The sequence below is a fragment of the Rhinoderma darwinii genome, chromosome 4 (genome assembly GCF_050947455.1).
Source record: "Rhinoderma darwinii isolate aRhiDar2 chromosome 4, aRhiDar2.hap1, whole genome shotgun sequence".
NCBI lineage: Eukaryota > Metazoa > Chordata > Amphibia > Anura > Rhinodermatidae > Rhinoderma > Rhinoderma darwinii.
The window spans coordinates 353,673,996-353,691,367 of NC_134690.1; the positions used below are offsets into that span (position 1 = coordinate 353,673,996).

Genomic DNA, 17,372 nt, shown 5'->3' on the forward strand with positions numbered 1-17,372 from the left:
GTCAAGTGTTACGTGAGCTATCAGACTTGTAGGAACAGTGACCGGCATAAATTATGGTAACTTTAAAGTGAAGGCGGCGTAAAAATGTAAGACTCCTTTTTTTCTATTTTGGCGTAAAGTATTTTATTTTCTCACCACAGAGCTCAGGATGCAGGAGGAGGTTGACGGGATGGCGTGTGTGTGTGTGTGTGTTTTGGGCTCAGCAGTTGAGCCAACACAGATCACAACTGGAGCTGGCTGTAGTACACTGCTGGGATCGGATCTAGCTACTATCCCGGCCATTACACTGCTTAGATGCGGTCAGTAGCGAGCGCGGCATCTAAAGTGGTTGACAGAGGGTGGGGGCTCCCTCTTTACCTCATCAGTCCCCTGAGCGATTGCGGGGTGCCGATGGTCGCTATGATAACAAGGAAGCCTAACAATAGCCGCCTGGTCTGCCATCTATAGAAGCATATTGGGCACAGCTAGAGGCAGCTTATAGGCTGCCTGTCAGTTGAAAAATTAGTTACAATATACTGCAATACGTAAGTGGAATTGCTTGTTTTTGGTCACCTCGCTTTCCAAAAGATGGGAAAAAAATGGTATGAAAACTGTACCAATAAAAACTACAGCCGTTGTTACAAAAAAATAAGCGATCACACAGTTGGTCCCCCTCTCTGCAGCTAATACAGCTTCTTCTCTTCTGGGAAGGTTTTCTACAAGATTTGGAGTGTCATCCAGAAGAGCATTTGTGAGGTAAAAAAACAGATTTTGGAGAGTGCCGGGTTCGCTATCTCTGTTCTAGTTCATTCCAAAGGTGTTTGATGGGGTTGAGGTCTGGGCTCTGTGCTGGACAGTCATGTTCTTTCACACCAAATTCAACCAACCATGCCTTTATGGACTGTACTTTGCGCACTGGAGCACAGGCATGCCGGAACAGAAAAGGGTTATCCCCAAACTGATCTGACAAAGTTGGAAGCATACGATTGTCCAAAATATCTTGGTGTGCTAAACATTAGGATTTCTCTTCACTATATCTAAGGGGGCCTAGGCGAACCCCTGAAAAACAGCCCAGAACGTTCTTCCCCCATCCACTTTACTTGCCTGACTGCATTGTGCCAACTGTAAAGTTCTCGTGGCATTCGCCAAACCCAGACTTGTCCATCAGACTTCCAGATAGCGAAGCGTGATCAGTCACTCCACAGAACATGTTTCCACTGTGGCGGTGTGATTTAAACCACTCTATTGGATGCTTGGTGATGTAAGGCTTGCATCCAGCTGCTCGGCTGTGGATTTGCATACCATGAAACTCCTGGAGCACAGTTTTTGAGTGAATGTTCATTCCAGAGGAGGTTTTGAAATCTGCAGCGGAGTCAGGAGAACGTTAGAGACTTTCATGCACCCCCCGCTACGTTGCCTGCCACTTTGCAACTAGAACGCTCAGTTCATTGTGGATTATCTAAGAGGGAAGAAACTTGACTGACTGACCTGTGGCATCCTATTACACTAACACGCTGGAATTCAGTTAGCTCCTTAGAGCAACCTATTTCTCAAATGTTTGTGAATGCAGACTGCACGGCTAGGTGCTGGATTTTATACACCTGTGGCAATGGGACTGAATGAAACCCCTGAATTCAATGAATGAGGTGTCCCAATACTTTTGTCCTCCGTGTATGTACCCCAAAAGGATGCAATTAAATACAATCAATCCAGCAAAAAAGCCCTCACAAAAGCTCAGTCATGGAAAAATGTATTTGTAATGACTCTTAACGCAGTGATGCACAATGATGGCCCAGCAAAACCCCACATAATTTCCTGCACCACGTAAATGCAGCGTAGATAAGGTTTTGGGGCTCTGTGCTGCATATGGGGTCTAGTGAAGAAGCCAAAGATGAGGCAATACAGCAGCGCGAATATTTTGTACAATACTCTATTTACCTCATAGCCAGGTCCCATGGTACAAAAGCTGGCCTTGCATACTGTACAGATGACATTGTGTAACGCTTACATGCTATCCCAATGTGCAGGCCAGATGGGAACATTAATTTAGTTTCAAAAGACTGTTCCCAAATATTAGGGCCTTGATAACAAAGAATGGCAGGGCATAAGCACATACTCCCAAAACATGTCATCTTTGCTGAAAGCGAGGCCGTCCGTTTTGTATCAGTGCAACACGCTCCCCAAACTGCAGAGTAGAATGACACAAAAAAGGTGTGTGTTCCATAAGTTGGATAAGAAAAAACATTGATCAGTGCAACACTTGCCCTGAAACACCCCATTATTATACCACCTTATTCTATGCCCTGATATACTTCACCCAACTTACATATTCCCTCACATGTCAAATTCCAGTAAATCAAACAAAACTACTACCAAACAAATACACACACCAAAAGCAAAAAGGTGGTGAAAGGGAGCTCTGGCATGTGCCCAAGCAGCAGTTTACTACCACCTATGGGGTATTGCCATACTCTGGAGAAATGCGGAACACATTTTTGGGTGCTTTTTTTTTATTTCTCCTATAGTCCTTGTGAAAATGAAGAAATTGAATCAAAACTTAATATCATTTGGAAAATAGTTTTCCTATTTTTACAGCCCAATTCTAACAAATGCCCCTAAGATGAATTCCTTAGGGTTATAGTTTCCAAGATTGGGTCTGTTTCTTATTTTTAGGCACCTAAAAGGCCAGTTCAAATGTGAAATTGTGCCCAGTTAACATCCAGATAAAAGGAGGTTTGTTTTTTTGAGCCCTGTGTTTAACCCCTTAATGACCGGGCATGTTTGTACCTTAATGACCAAGCCAGATTTGTCAAATCTGGTATGTCTGACTTTATCAGAGAATAACTCTGTGAAAGTTTTGAATATCCAAGTAATTCTGACATTGTTTTTTCGTCACATGTTGTACTTTATTTTAGTGGTAAAAGTAGACTGATACGATTTGCGGAAATTAATAAAAAAATAGAAAAATGGAAGAAATTTTGTAAAAATTACCATTTTCCCCTATTTTTAACCGCAATATGTCACATATGTACACACATACTGTACAATTTTTTTAATTAAATATATATTTCTATCTCTTTACTCCATTTTGGCAGCACTTTTGAAAAAATAAAATAAATTTTCAGCAATTTAGAGGACTTACAAATTGAATAATAATTTTATAAATTTTGAAGTACATTTTGTTTTCCGGCACCAAGCCAGGTTTTCAGAGGCTCATAGGTGTCAGAGTGATGGAAACCCCCACAAATGACCCCATTTAGAAAACTAGACCCCTTAAGGTATTTACCTAAGGGTATAGTAAGTATTTTGACCCCACAGTTTTTTGCTAAATGTAATACATAGCAGGTGAAAAAAAAAAAAATTTCACTTTTTTTCATAAAAGTATCAGTTTGAAGACCAATTTCTTTGTAAAGCGACCATGAGAATGAAAAAACACACCACAAAATCTATCACCCTGTTTCTCCTGTTTTCAAAAATACCAACATTGTGGCCCTAATGCGCTGCCTGGACACACGGCAGGACCCAAAATGAAGGGAGCACCCGGAGGCTTTCAGGACTCATATTTTGCTTGAAAATGTTTTAGGCCCCACACTACATTTGGAGAGGCTTTGAGCTGCCAGAACGATAGAAACTCCCCATAAACGACCCCATTTAGAAAACTAGACCCCATAAGGTATTTATTTAGGGGTATAGTAAGTATTTTGACCCCACAGTTCTTTGCTAAATTTAATGCATATCAGGTGAAAAAAATAATAATTTCACTTTTTTCATAAAAGTATTTGTTTGAAGACCGATTTCTTTGTAAAGCGACCATGAAAATGAAGAAACACACCCCAAAATCTATCACCCTCTTTCTCCTGTTTTCAAAAATACCCACATTGTGGCCCTAATGCGTTGTTTGGACACACGGCAGGGCCCCAAAGGAAGGGAACACCCGGAGGCTTTCAGGACTCATATTTTGCTTGAAAATGTTTTAGGCCCCACTGTACATTTGGAGAAGCTTTGAGCTGCCAGAATGATAGAAACTCCCCATAAACGACCCCATTTCGAAAACTAGACCCCTTAAGGTATTTATCTAGGGGTATAGTTAGCATTTTGACCACACAGGTTTTTCGCTAAATATATTGAAATTAGTCTGTAAGAATTAAAATGTACTTTTTTTCTGAAACAACATAGAAATTTTTATTATTTACAAGGAATAACGAAGAAAATGCACCCCAACATTTGTAAAGCAATGTCTCCCGATTACGACAATACCCCATATGTGGTAATAAACTGCTGTTTGGACCCACAGCAGGGCTCAGAAGGGAAGGAGCGCCATTTGGATTTATGATTTTGCTGGAATGGTTTTCGGTGCCATGTCGCATTTGCAATGCACTGGAGGGACCAAAACAGTGGAAACCCCCCAAAAGTGACCCCATTTTGGAAAAACCTTCAAGGAATTTTTCTAGGGGTATAGTGAGCATTTAGACCCCACGGGTCTTTTGCAGAGTTTATTAGAATTAGGGCGCGAAAATTAATATCAAAATTTTTTCCACTAAAATGTTGCATTTTCTCATTTTCACAAGGGATAAAGGAGGAAAAAAACAACCATTTTTTATAAAGCAATTTCTCCCGAGTACAGAAATACCCCACATGTGGTCATACGGTTTTTCATTAGAAATGAATTAACCCTTTCAGGACTGATCCATTTTTTGCTTTCATATTTTAGATTTTCACTCCCCGCTTTCCAAGAGCCATAACTTTTTTATTTTTCCATCAATAGAGTGGTGTGAAGGCTTATTTGTTGCGGGACAATCTGTAGTTTTCATTGGTACCATTTTGGGGTACATGCGATTTTTTTTGATCACTTTTTATTCAATTTTTTTGCAATCCTGAGCAAAAAACAGGAATTCTGACACCGTTTTTTTAGGTGTTTTTTTTTGCGGCGCTCACCGTACGCAATAAATGACATTTTTAATTTATTCTGCGGGTTGGTACGATTACGGCGATACCATATGTATATAGGTTTGGTCCTTTTTTTTTAGCGTTTGCGCAATAAAATGACTTATTTATAAAAAAAAAAAAATTCTGTGTCACCATATTCTGAGAGCCATAATTTTTAAATTTTTTAGTCAAAAAAGCTGTGTAAGGGCTTGTTTTTTGCGGGACGGATAGAAGTTTTTATTGGTACTATTTTCGGGTACATGCAACATTTTGATCACTTTTTATTCTTTTATTTAGGGAGCGGTGGTGACCCAAAAAATTGCGATTCTCTCGTAGTTTTTTATTGATTTTTTTTGGGGTGTTCATCGTGCGGGAAAAATAACATTATAGTTTTATAGTTGGGTTCGTTACGAACGCGGTGATACCACATATGTGTACTTTTTTAACGTGTTCATTTTTTTTCTATAATAAAAGTCTTATTATAGGAAAAAAAGAATTTAGTGTTTATAGAACTTATAACTTTTATTTTTACACTTTTTTTAAAACATTTTTATTACTTTTTTTTTACTTTTTTAACTTGTCCCACTAGGGGACACTTAGTCTTGCAGCTTTGATCGCTGCTAGAGTACATTACACTACACACGTAGTGTAATGTACTCTAACTGTCATTGTGACGTGACTGTCACACTGACAGGAAGCAGAGGAGGAACGGCCGGAGGCTGTTCCTCCGAGGCTTCCGTGCATGGCAACCCGGAGGTCATTATCTGACCTCCGATTGCCGTGACAAGCATCGGTAGCCCCCGCGATCACTTCGTGGGGGCTGCTGATGTGCTTCAAACCACTTAAATGCGGCGACGGCAATCAGTCGCCGCACTTAAGGGGTTAACTGCCGAAATCAGCGGCGATGGTCCGCTGTCCGGCAAGACTGATGTCTCAGCTGTCGGGGACAACTGTCAGCGCGGGTCTGTCACTCTGTGTTTACACAGAGTGACAGTTTGAAATGCGGACGAAAATGTACGTCATGGTGCGGGAACTAGCAGCCGACCATGACGTACATTTTCGTCCTTGGTCGTTAAGGGGTTAAGTAGATACACGCTAGGGCCACATTATGTTTCTTTAAACATGCTGTTTTATAGAAACAAATGTATTACAATTGAATATTTGCAAAGGGGAAATGGTAAATTTAATCTCCACTTTGCTTTTACTTCCTGTGAAACGAACTTCCTAAATTGTTTTTAATTCCATTAAAGGGGTGCCGTTTTTAAAGAGGCTCTGTCACCACATTATAAGTGGCCTATCCTGTACATCACGTGATCGGCGTAGTAATGTAGATTGCAGCAGTGTTTTTTTTATTTAGAAAAACGATAATTTGACAGTTATGACCAATATTCGCTTTTTGCTAATGAGTTTCTCAATGGACAACTGGGCGTGTTTTACTATATGACCAAGTGGGCGTTGTACAGAGGAGTGTATGACGCTGACCAATCAGCATCATACACTTCTCTCCATTCATTTACACTGCAAATAGAGATCTAGCTATATCGCTATGTGCAGTCACATAAACACACTATAGCGCTACTCATGTGTCATGACAATGAATATACATTACCTCCAGCCAGGACGTGATGTGTATTTATTCTCCTGACAACTTCTGTCGCGTCTGAGTTACAGCACAGCAGGCGTAGTCTCGCGAGATTACGCTGTAACGGTCATTCACAGCGAGATCTCGCTGTGCTGTAACTCAGACCCTACAGAAGTGGTCAGGAGAATGAATACACATCCCGTCCTGGCTGGAGGTAATATATATTCATTGTCAGGACACTGCAGTAACGTTCTAGTGTGTTTATGTGACTGCACATAGCGATATAGCTATATCGCTATCTGCAGTGTAAATGACTGGAGAGAAGTGTATGACGCTGATTGGTCAGCATCATACACTCCTCTGTACAACGCCCACTTGGTCATATAGTAAAACACGCCCAGTTGTCCATTGAGAAATTCATTAGCATAAAGCGAATATAGGTCATAACTCCTGCAAAAATGATCGTTTTTCTAAATAAAAAAACACTGCTGTAATCTGCATTACAGCGCCGATCACATCATGTACAATATAGGCCACTTATAATGTGGTGATAGCGCCTCTTTAAGATGGAGTGATTTATTGTGAGTTTCTATTCTATAGGCCCCCCTCAAAGTCACTTTAAAATTGTAGTGGTGCCTAAAAAAGTTCTGAAAAACGATTAATTTTGTTTTTTTCGGACTTTTTAAGGCTTTTAAAGTTAGGTTTACCATATGTCTTTATGTAGACTTTAAATTTATAAGTGTGGTATCATCCATTTTTAGAATCTGTTTCATATTTAGAAGAATGCAATTGATTTTATTTTTTCAAATAAATAAGGATTTGTTTGCATTGGAGGATCCGTTAGGGGCAGATCCTGCAAAGATTACCTGAGACAATAGTGCAGCATTCTTTCCGGTAAGAAAGCGGAAAGACTATGGAACCCACTAAGTCAATGGGTTCCGTAGTGCAATGGAAACGTTGCCTCCGTTATCTCCTCTTTCTGCTGCGCTGACCAAGCCGAATGGGGCACGCCGACGCAGGTGTGAACCAAGCCTAAAGGGTAAACCTATTTACCTCCAAATTAAAGTATGTTTTAACAAAAGAAAAATATCTCAATTACTTGGATAGGTAAAAGCATTCCAAAGATATTACCAGTGTCCTGTCCGATTTTGAAAAATGGGGCTGTGTCCTGACGTTCAAAATAGTCTGCTTCCTGAGTTTATCTTTAGTGATGGGTTCTGTTTATATGGTACACCTCTGAATTTAATGTTGGGAAAGAGACCTCCCAGAGCAATGGAAATAGAGCTTCCTACTGTCTTACTTACACAGTAGATACTAGAGTTTTCACAGTAAAAATTACTGTACACCAGGTTATTGCAGCAATCTAATACTCTGCATTTATTTTTTTTATGATTGACCTGTTCTGTTCTAATCTAAAAAAAAAAAAATCCACAGACTTCAATGTTTTTGTAATACAGATTTATTAGTCTAATTTAATATTTGTTTGGGTTTTCTCTTTCTCTTTTATAGCGAGCTTTTTACAATTAATTTTTAAAATAATGATTATTTTCTATTTCCCTGTGGGCAAAAAAAACAACTCATTTGTGTTTTGCCAGTATAACTATAAGTGCCAGTATTTCAATCATCATTTGTAGACCTTTATTGTATTTTGTCAGTTTGGTTCAAAGCAAAACCGTTTCTATAAACTTCTTCCTTCCATTATTTAATTGATAGAGGCCTGTCCAAATTGTAACAATTGGCAGAATTTTTTTTTTTATAGAAGTCTTATGGATTTTACCATTTTGTTCTTGGGTTTTCCGCTTTAATTTCGCTTTATCTGTCCCAATGTAGCACATCTAAGTTTATTAAAGGGAATGTGTTGCCAGAAAAACATGTTTTTTTTAAATTAAACATTTAGTGTGTAGGTGCTTAAACATTGTTCAAATTTTTTTTTTTTTTTCACGAGTCAGGAAATATTATAAATTAGATTCTAATTTATAATATTTCCCATTGCTGGTCACTAGATGGAGCTATTCCCAAAATTGCAGCATTGCAAAATTGGGTAAAAAGCCCTCGCTCTAGTGAGCTCTCAGCATCCCCCCCCCCCTCCTTTATCCTGGCTAGTGCCGGGATAAACGAGGGGTTTGAACGGTCTAACCTCCTACACTGTGTGTCGCCATTTTTTGAGCTAACACAGTGTAGTAGGTTTACATACAGTAGTAAACGTACACGAACATACATTGAAATCTCTTACCTGCTCCTGCCGCCGCGGCTCCCTCCGGCCCGTCCGCTCCGTCTGCTGCCGCTGGTCCAAGTGCACAAGTCCGGAAGCCGCGACCGGAAGCAGTAATTCGGCAAATTGGACTGTGTGGGAGCGGCGCATGCGCAGTTCCCACACAGACGGCGTACACAGAAGTGGATGGGACGGGACCCGTTCGCAGTCCCTATGGGACTGTGGCTGCCGTATTCCATGTCTGTATGTGTCGTTAATCGACACATACAGAAATGGAACAAAAAATGGCAGCCCCCATAGGGAAGAAAAAGTGTAAAAATAAGAAAAAGTAAAACACAAACACAAATATAAACGTTTTTAATAAAGCACTAACATCTTTAACATATTAAAAAAAAAATTGTGATGACACTGTTCCTTTACATGTGAATTGAAATACAGCTGCCATTATGTTAGTTTACCCCAATACTCTAGTGCTTGACTATAATACCAGCACATCGGAAATGTTAAATCTGCTCAATCTAGTTCATATAAACTGAAAAACTAAGCTAAAAACTATGCAATAAATGGGGCAGATTTGCGAAGACTAAGGCCTTACACGAGTGTGTGCGTTTTGCCTGCGCAAAAGGCACTTAACAGCTCAGTGTGTCATCCGCGTATGATACGTGGCTGCGTTTGGATGTTTGTAAACAGAAAAGCACGTGGTGCTTTTCTGTTTACATTCAGAGTTTGAGAGCTGTTGCGCGAATCACGCTGTTCGCATGAAAGTGCTTCCGTGTGACATGCGTGGTTTTCACGCACCCATTGACTTCAATGGGTGCGTGATGCGTGAAAAACGGCAAAATATAGAACATGTCGTGAGTTTTACGTAGCGGACTCGCGCTACGCAAAACTCACGGACTGTCTGCACGGCCCTATAGACTTGTATAGGTCCGTGCGACCCGCGTGAAAAGCACGCGCGTCGCACTGACGTATATCACGCTCGTGTAAACGAGGCCTAAGTTTTAGATAGCGTCAACTTAGACCAGGGAGTCAGAAAATGCAAATCGGTGCATGCTGTATGATTAGCTTGGCGTATCTTGCTAGACACTTCTCTCCCTTATACGACCTGTTAGTTGGCTTAGTTTGCACCAATTTTTTCACCAAAAATTTGTCCAATTTTTGCCGCATGGTGTCACATTTTAAGCCACACTCCTTTAAGCGAGCCCATGCCCCTTCCCCACTAAACCACGCCCCCATGTGAAGCTTGGCTAAATTTGTTTGTGGCACAGTGTGTGTGTGCCCGAATTCTAGGTCAATTTAAATAATAAATATGCCCTACTGTGTATACGTGAATCCTGAAATAATAATTTTGTGCCCCTATTTCTTTTTCCATTGGGCTTGCAGTGTTGCCTGTGATAGCCTGATAAATTAGTGAAATCTGCCTTTTTATTAAAGAAATGTATTGTGCCAATTTTCCTTTCATTATTAAAGATTTTTTTTGTGAAGCTACAGGATCCCTCCACCTTAGATAGCTGCCTGATGGCTGCCCATACATTCATCATAAGATCAGTTCAATTATTAAATTTTCCCAATTTTTTATCAAATACTGATAAATATCTATTCTATTTACCTCTCAACAATTTGCATTACAAATTTAATATTTGACTGAACATAAACATGTTTCATCCATACTTTGTTGTGGATCTGAATGATCTCCACTACAGTTCTTTTGATCGATCTACTTTTTTTTTTTTTTTTTTTTATAAATGTATCCCCTATCAATATCCGTGTATTGTTTAATACATACATGAATTGTGGATGTAAAATAATTCTATTGGCCATTATAAATGGCCGTTTGTTTTGCCTTTTTTTTTTTCCTCTATTAAATGCCTTACAATTAGATTAAGGGTATGTGCACACCACCTCTCTTCAGACGTAATGGAGGCGTTTTTCACCGCAAATTACGCCTGAAAAAACACCTAATACGCCTACAAACATCTGTCCATTGCTTTCAATGGGAATTACGATGTTCTGTTCCCACGTCAAAAAAACGGAATGTAAAAAGACGCGCCATAAAAAGTAGCATGTCACTTCTTGAGGCGTTTTTGGACCTGATTTTCCATTGAACACTATGAAAAAGCCTCAAAAGAAGCTCCAAATTTCATTCTCCGCTTCAAAAGCGCCTGAAAATTAGAGGCTGTTTTCTCTGAAATCCGCTCCGTATTTTTCAGACTTTTTTTTGTTAAGCGTGCGAACATACCCTTATACTTTTGTGTGTCCATGGAGATCTTTTTCCAGGTACTTAAAACTGTATGTTCCAGAATCTTCCACATGTCGAATATCCAGGACTAGGTTGGTTGGGGTCAAGCAAGTGAAAGCAAAACCGGATAAACTAGAACAAATCAGTCCTTCCAAATTCCTCCACGGTTTCCAAAAAGTACCCCATTAAGGTTTGTATTTCTAAAAAAACACAAGATTGGCATACCTAATTTGTCCTCTCTCCTCACACCATCTTCTCTACCTGAGGATCTTGACTAACTTTTAACACAGGAGGCCCTATAGCTATTATGAAGACTAGAGGAGAACAGAGGTTGCAATGACTCCTCCACAGGAGTCCTTGACACCTGTGAAGGCTTTGGGACACATTAAAATCAATCTCCTGTAATAATACACAGGAGACTGAGCAGCTTTGGGGCTGCTGGGCAGCAATCACCGACAGGCAGCCAATAAGTGGCTTTGCTGGTGACCTCTATTGCTGTTGTCAATCAGTCCCCGCACAGGCTATTAGTAGTGTGGGGGTGCTGTTTGAGACTCATGTGGTGTAATTTGCGGCATTGTATTATGTGCTGCTTTGGGGTACTAGCATAACCCCCCAATAGCATAATATCTCCCATGTTATGTGTTTTGTTTTTTTATAGGGGGACTAACTTGAGAGTGATCTGGGGGTTATCCTAATGGGGAGTTTAATTTGCTGCGTTGGAGGTGCCAAAGCCCTCCGGTCAGGTAATATGCTGTTTGGGGGAACTAGGCTTTCTGGTGGTCAATATGGGAAGAATAACTTTGCTAGAGAGGGGGGGGGGTAACCTTATAAATATTAGAGTGGCTCATACTAATTTGTTGTGCTGACCAGTTAGTTAAAGGGGTATTACATCCGAAGACATTTATAGTTTGATATAAATGGGTACAAATTTTATACATTAAAGCCATGGCCACTACCTATCAGACTGTCTTTAATACTGGGGCTAAAACGTTCAACAACTTAATGGAGTCTAAAGACATTATGGAGTGGCGGCCTGCCTTACTCCTACTGGATATTTGCATGTACTATAATTTTTTATTTTTGTAATCGATTTACGCTTAGCTGGCATAAAACTCCACTGGCCCTTATCCTCTTCCAATGACACCATCACCCGGAGTCCAAATTATGTTTGCCTTATACATGGAGTCTGCAAGTGTTCTAATCTCTGCCGAGTGTGCCAAAACCTTTTTTAAAAGGTTTTCTAATAGCACTACCTTTTATATTTCGAATAAATTTCCACCAGAAGACCCATCTGGTCCTGGAGATTTTTCTATGTGCATTCTACCTAACGCCGCCTCCATTTGTACCAATTTAATTGGACAATCCATTTTGGACACTTAAAGTTTTTAACTTTTTCTTTCAGAATCTTTATTATACCTCCTATCTCCAAGATTTTATCTGGTTTGTCCCCAATGATGAGTATGAAAGACCTTCAAAAAAAATGTCTTGTTGAACGTTTTGTGATACTTGGTAGAATACATTTCAAACTCTTTCAAATACCCTTCGTACCCCATGTAGTTACTCAAAGGGGTTGTTCGGTTTCAGCAAATGAATGTTTTTTGTTTTTTTGTATAATTAAAAAGGATGCAACTTCAGCGATACTCTGGTACAGAATAAAGTCTAATATGCCAAGATCTCGCTCTTATTTTATCAGACCTATATCTTATCTTTTCTAACACTTTCTATTGTGTTTCTTTTAACCTATATCTTTCCATCAAGAGAATCCTATTAACTTTGGCAACGATTCGCTCTTAGTGGGCCTGTATAAAGTGTAACACAATTAATTTTCCTTCTGTATAAGAAAACATGCAAACGGGTGAGATAATCAACATATCCCAGAATGCACTACTGAAATACCAGCCCCAAATGAATTAAGAGATTTAATTATGTTTTGCCAGGGGGATTATAAGACTCACACGTGAATATGATCAGGCTCTTCTTCGGAGCACCTTGGACATTTTGTCACCACGTACTCTATGAAATAGGAATTCTGGTGGTTTATAAAATCTATGCAGAATACAGAGTTGCGAGAAGCGACCTGCCTCACCTAACATATTTGAACAACTGCCAAAATTCTTGTCTTTTTATCTTCCGCAAGGTGCGCGGGGTTAACCTTTGGATATGTGTTTGACAAGAGGTAGTTGGTGAATAGAAGATATAACACCAGAGTTGCTGTCTTTAGCTATCAATATAGTAAGCAGTTCATCAGACTGTATGGACAAATCTGATTGTCTGCGTTGAGTGTGTTCGACAGGTCTTGTATGTAAATATTCATAGAAGTACCCTTATACTTGCATGTTGTCATTTCACGCCAACAGAAGTGAAGCATTACTAGTATTTAATAAGCTGGTATTTAAGCAGTTGGTTTGTTTTTTGGGTGGGGGTTTCACATACAGTGAAGTAACGCATAAAAGTTTGCCAGGACTTAAGATTATATTTCTATTATGAAATAGTTACCAGAAGATAGGAAAATGTACACAAATGTGAATATACCCTTTAAAACTTCTATCGCAGATGTATCAGAAGCTCATCGCTGGAAGATTTCATTTTTTCCAAGCTATGCTCTTTGGCTATCCACAAGTTCATACCTTGAAGTCAATGAAGAGTCCAACAGCATATCTTGGGGATATAGAAATCTCCGGGCTATGAGCCACCGGTGCCTCTCCGAACCTGTCTTTTATAAAGATGTGCTAAAACGGGAACATAATCTTTAATGTCAAAGTTAGAAAAATAGGGCTTTCATTGATGGTCTAGCTTTCGGATAAGTCATCAATGTATGATTGTTTTTTTTGTGAACCCCACTGATCAGTATGACTCCGGAGATCCCTTCTCTGCAGTGCCCAACACAGCTGTCTGTGCGCATCTGGCTATGTGAAGTACGGCACCTTTACCCATTCAAGTGAACATGACTGGTCAACGGATATGGAGGTTGCTCTATCTGGTTCTACTAAATAGTAGGGGTCCCAGGAGTCGGACCTATATTAATATGGCCTATTCTAAAGCACAAAATAATTAATTGCATAAATTTTCACCCCTATGACTTTATTCACTGAAATAGCAAATTTGTTATCAAGTTAATCATGGGACTTGATACAAACGTTGTGTAAATGCATGCATAGATAGATGGTGGGGGGGGGGGGGGGTGTATAGAGATACAGATATATTTTTACAAGTTTGAAATTGCTATATTGTTTATTGCATAAGGCCGAAATGGCTGTATCGATTAGGGAGACGGAAGATACTTGGCTGGGCCTTTTATAATTAGGTCTCACTTAAACAATGGTGATCTCGCAGAAGGCCAAAGATTTGCAAGCTCCACAATTTCTGGAGTGCTGTGTGCTGAATGAGTATCTATTGATTAGAAGCCTTTCATGCTGTGCGCTGGCCGATCTTGTTTAGAAGAAGAGCATCCATCTAATTGCTTGTTTTGTTGTGGCTGTGTTGCTACTGTAGTATTGTTGGATACAAAGGAAGGAGTGGGTGGTCCTTCATCTCTCGTACACACTGTCTGCTGGAAGATGATTTGTATCTGTACCACATATCCCTGAGCTACGGACGAAACCTTCGTAACTTACCTAATGTCATGTAGAACTGGGATTTCCAGAATGATTTTTAAACTCTGTACTAAACTATTTGACAAAAAAAGACTCAAACTCCCTTTAGTTTATAGAGGGGGACAACAGTGCACCAGTCCCGATTACCAGGTGTGTCCATAATACACATTCATTAGTCTGAAATCTACGTGAAGTTGTCGTTCTGCCCCCCCCCCCCCCCCCCCAGTGTTCTTACTTCCAGACTAAAGCATAATATTGTCCAAAGGTGTCGGGAAGAGCTGTGCTCTGGAGGCCGGGTCTCTCTTAATCAATTTATTTAGGATATAAGGATATTTCTTAGGACGGGACAAAAATCAGCCTTTTACACGTGTTTAATTGTGTAGCGTTTTCATTGTACATTCTTTCTTCTAACAATTTTTTTTCTATTCCATATAGACCCAAGAGCACAAAATTCATGGTCAAATCGTCCACCTCTGTTTAACCAGCCACCACAACAAAGGTAAGATTCATGCAGCGCTTTAACTAAAAGATTTGTCAAAGCATAAGCTTCCAATTGAGCGCCTTGCCATAGACGTCCAACGAAAATGACTCAGTAGTCTGATATTGATAGCTTGCCTTTCTCTCCTTGCTCCGTTTCGAAACTGAATAAAGACTTGGGTTGTAGGATCGGCTAAACAAATTGCATGGAAATTAACGAGGCATAACTAATGATGATCCACTTTATAAGCTCCATGCTGGAAACGGCCGTGTCCGCACAGACGTCCTATTGATTCTTGTGACAAACCTCTTGAAGTACTAATCAACTTCTTTGGTACAACTTTTTGAAGGCCGACAAGCCCATTGTAGGCCAGTGTCACTGGAGGTCAGTAGTTATTAGTTGCCACTGAAAACAGTTTCTTTAACTACTTAAGGCTCGACTGAATTAAACGCAGAAGGGTCTTGAAGGATTATAGAATCTCCAGACTAATAAGTACCGTGCAATGGAAAGAATGTGACGTGGTTTAATAATGAGGGATGTTATGCATATGTTCGCTGACAAAACACAGAAGTTTGTAAAGGTCCCTACTTGGCTGCATCCATTGTAAAACTTCTAATGAACTCCCTCTTAATCCACAAGAAGGAATAAATATGACTGTTTCTCAGTGTTACATGGCTACTGGCTATATTACAGATGTACGACTTACCTTGCCTGGTAGATATTTGTCAGTTTGGAAGGAAAAAGCAAATAAAATTTCCACCGCAGAGAAAAGCAAAGGTTTATTTCTCCACCGCTATAGTGCAGAAAATTCTAATCTCTCGGTTCTCTCATACCTGTGTGTTTGGTCTGATTGGTGTGTGTGTGTATGCAGGTACAAGTCCGCCAAGGGTTTTAGAATTGGTTTGCATATACCAAGGCAATTAAAACACTTTGTTCCTGCTAGTAATATGGGGTGCCAATCCAGATCATAATAGATGTTGAATTTGTGTTCCCATATAAACTGTATACAAAACGTCAGTCTATGCCAATTAGTGCTGATGTTGCTAGGTCACGACGGTCAATTGAAAACCACATCAATAGAACTTGGAAAGGTTTTTTTCCTGATCAGACCTTCTGACATATTGCACAGAATAATGGATGGGAAAAGGAGAAAAAAAAAAATCTTGACAAGGACCCTACCCTAGATTCAGAATTCTTTGCTGTAAGAATTCATTTGCAATCTGCAATTAACTCGAAAGAATGGCGAGCTGTAGAGGGCCTGGACTTTCAGAAAATAAAGCATTATCCTGTGTGGCTTATGTTTACCCTTTGGATAATGTACTTTGACTTGGAAACCCAGTGTTCAGAGTTCAGAAGGAAGAGCGCACGCAACTGAACCAGAAAGAGTTTAGCCGTTTTTGGTGCAAAGGCAATATTAAACAAATTGTTAGTTGTGTCGAAATTTGTTGTAATTTTTATTTTTTATTTTTCTCTTCAGAAATTATGGACAAATGCAGAATCCATATCCAAATCAGCACAGCGGATCTGGTGGACCAAGCAATTACTATGAGCGACCGAGAGAGGACAGGAACCGGCAGGTAATTTATACCGTTATAGGGCTGCAATTTAGCCTATCCGTTTTTAATTTAATCATCATGTATGTTGAGTTGATTAATGATATGGCAGGGACATGGCGACAGCTCTTCATTTTCTTTAAATGAATGAATAGTTAGACCTATTGCAGTTTTTCTATTTGTTTTTTGTTGACCATGTACTATTGTATGTATTGGCCAACAGTGTTGCTTGTCCAACAAATCTCCCCTTCTGTATTCCGTGTTTAGAGATGTTCTGAGCAGACTTAAACTTGTGATTAGTTCTGCGTTGTCGCTTTTGTTATGAAATCATTGTTAGGTTTCAGCTTGTCTGAATAAAGCCGTTTGCTATTGTGTATTTTAATCCTGTAAACAAACTCTTCATTTTGTGTATTTTTCAGAATTTCGACCAAGGCAGAAATTTCCAAGGTCCGCGTCAGTCGGGAAGATACAATTGGAAATAAATTTAAGACCGGAGTTGTTTTTTTTTTTTTTATATAAAAGTTGAATTTCTGCTGGTAGACTGTTTGATGCAGTTTATTAAATATACTGTGTAAATGTGTTTTTTTTATTTTGCATCTAGATCGTATCTGTTTGATTCTGAAGTATCTTATTTAATGTCGTAGTGTGTTTTTTTTTTTTTAAATAACATGGCATTTGTAAGAAATTTTATTGTTGGCCAAGGGTATGAAAGTCTGGAATGGTTTATAAAACTGCCATTTATTAACCTTAATGTGACGGAGCATCATGCAGAAAGGGTAGAGATGCCGAAGATTCTAGCTTCCGGTTTGA

General features: G+C 39.5%; 1 protein-coding gene across 1 annotated transcript in view; it reads left to right on the forward strand.

Moving 5' to 3' along the window:
• The window catches only part of XRN2 (5'-3' exoribonuclease 2), a 68,376-nt gene extending 51,238 nt beyond the window's left edge, over positions 1-17,138 (forward strand). The window contains exons 28-30 of the mRNA XM_075862980.1: positions 14,967-15,030; positions 16,487-16,586; positions 16,982-17,138. Of these exons, the coding sequence (XP_075719095.1) occupies positions 14,967-15,030; positions 16,487-16,586; positions 16,982-17,044 (227 nt within the window). The 3' untranslated portion in view covers positions 17,045-17,138. The remainder of the gene's footprint in view (positions 1-14,966; positions 15,031-16,486; positions 16,587-16,981) is intronic.
• Positions 17,139-17,372: the final 234 nt, after the last annotated feature.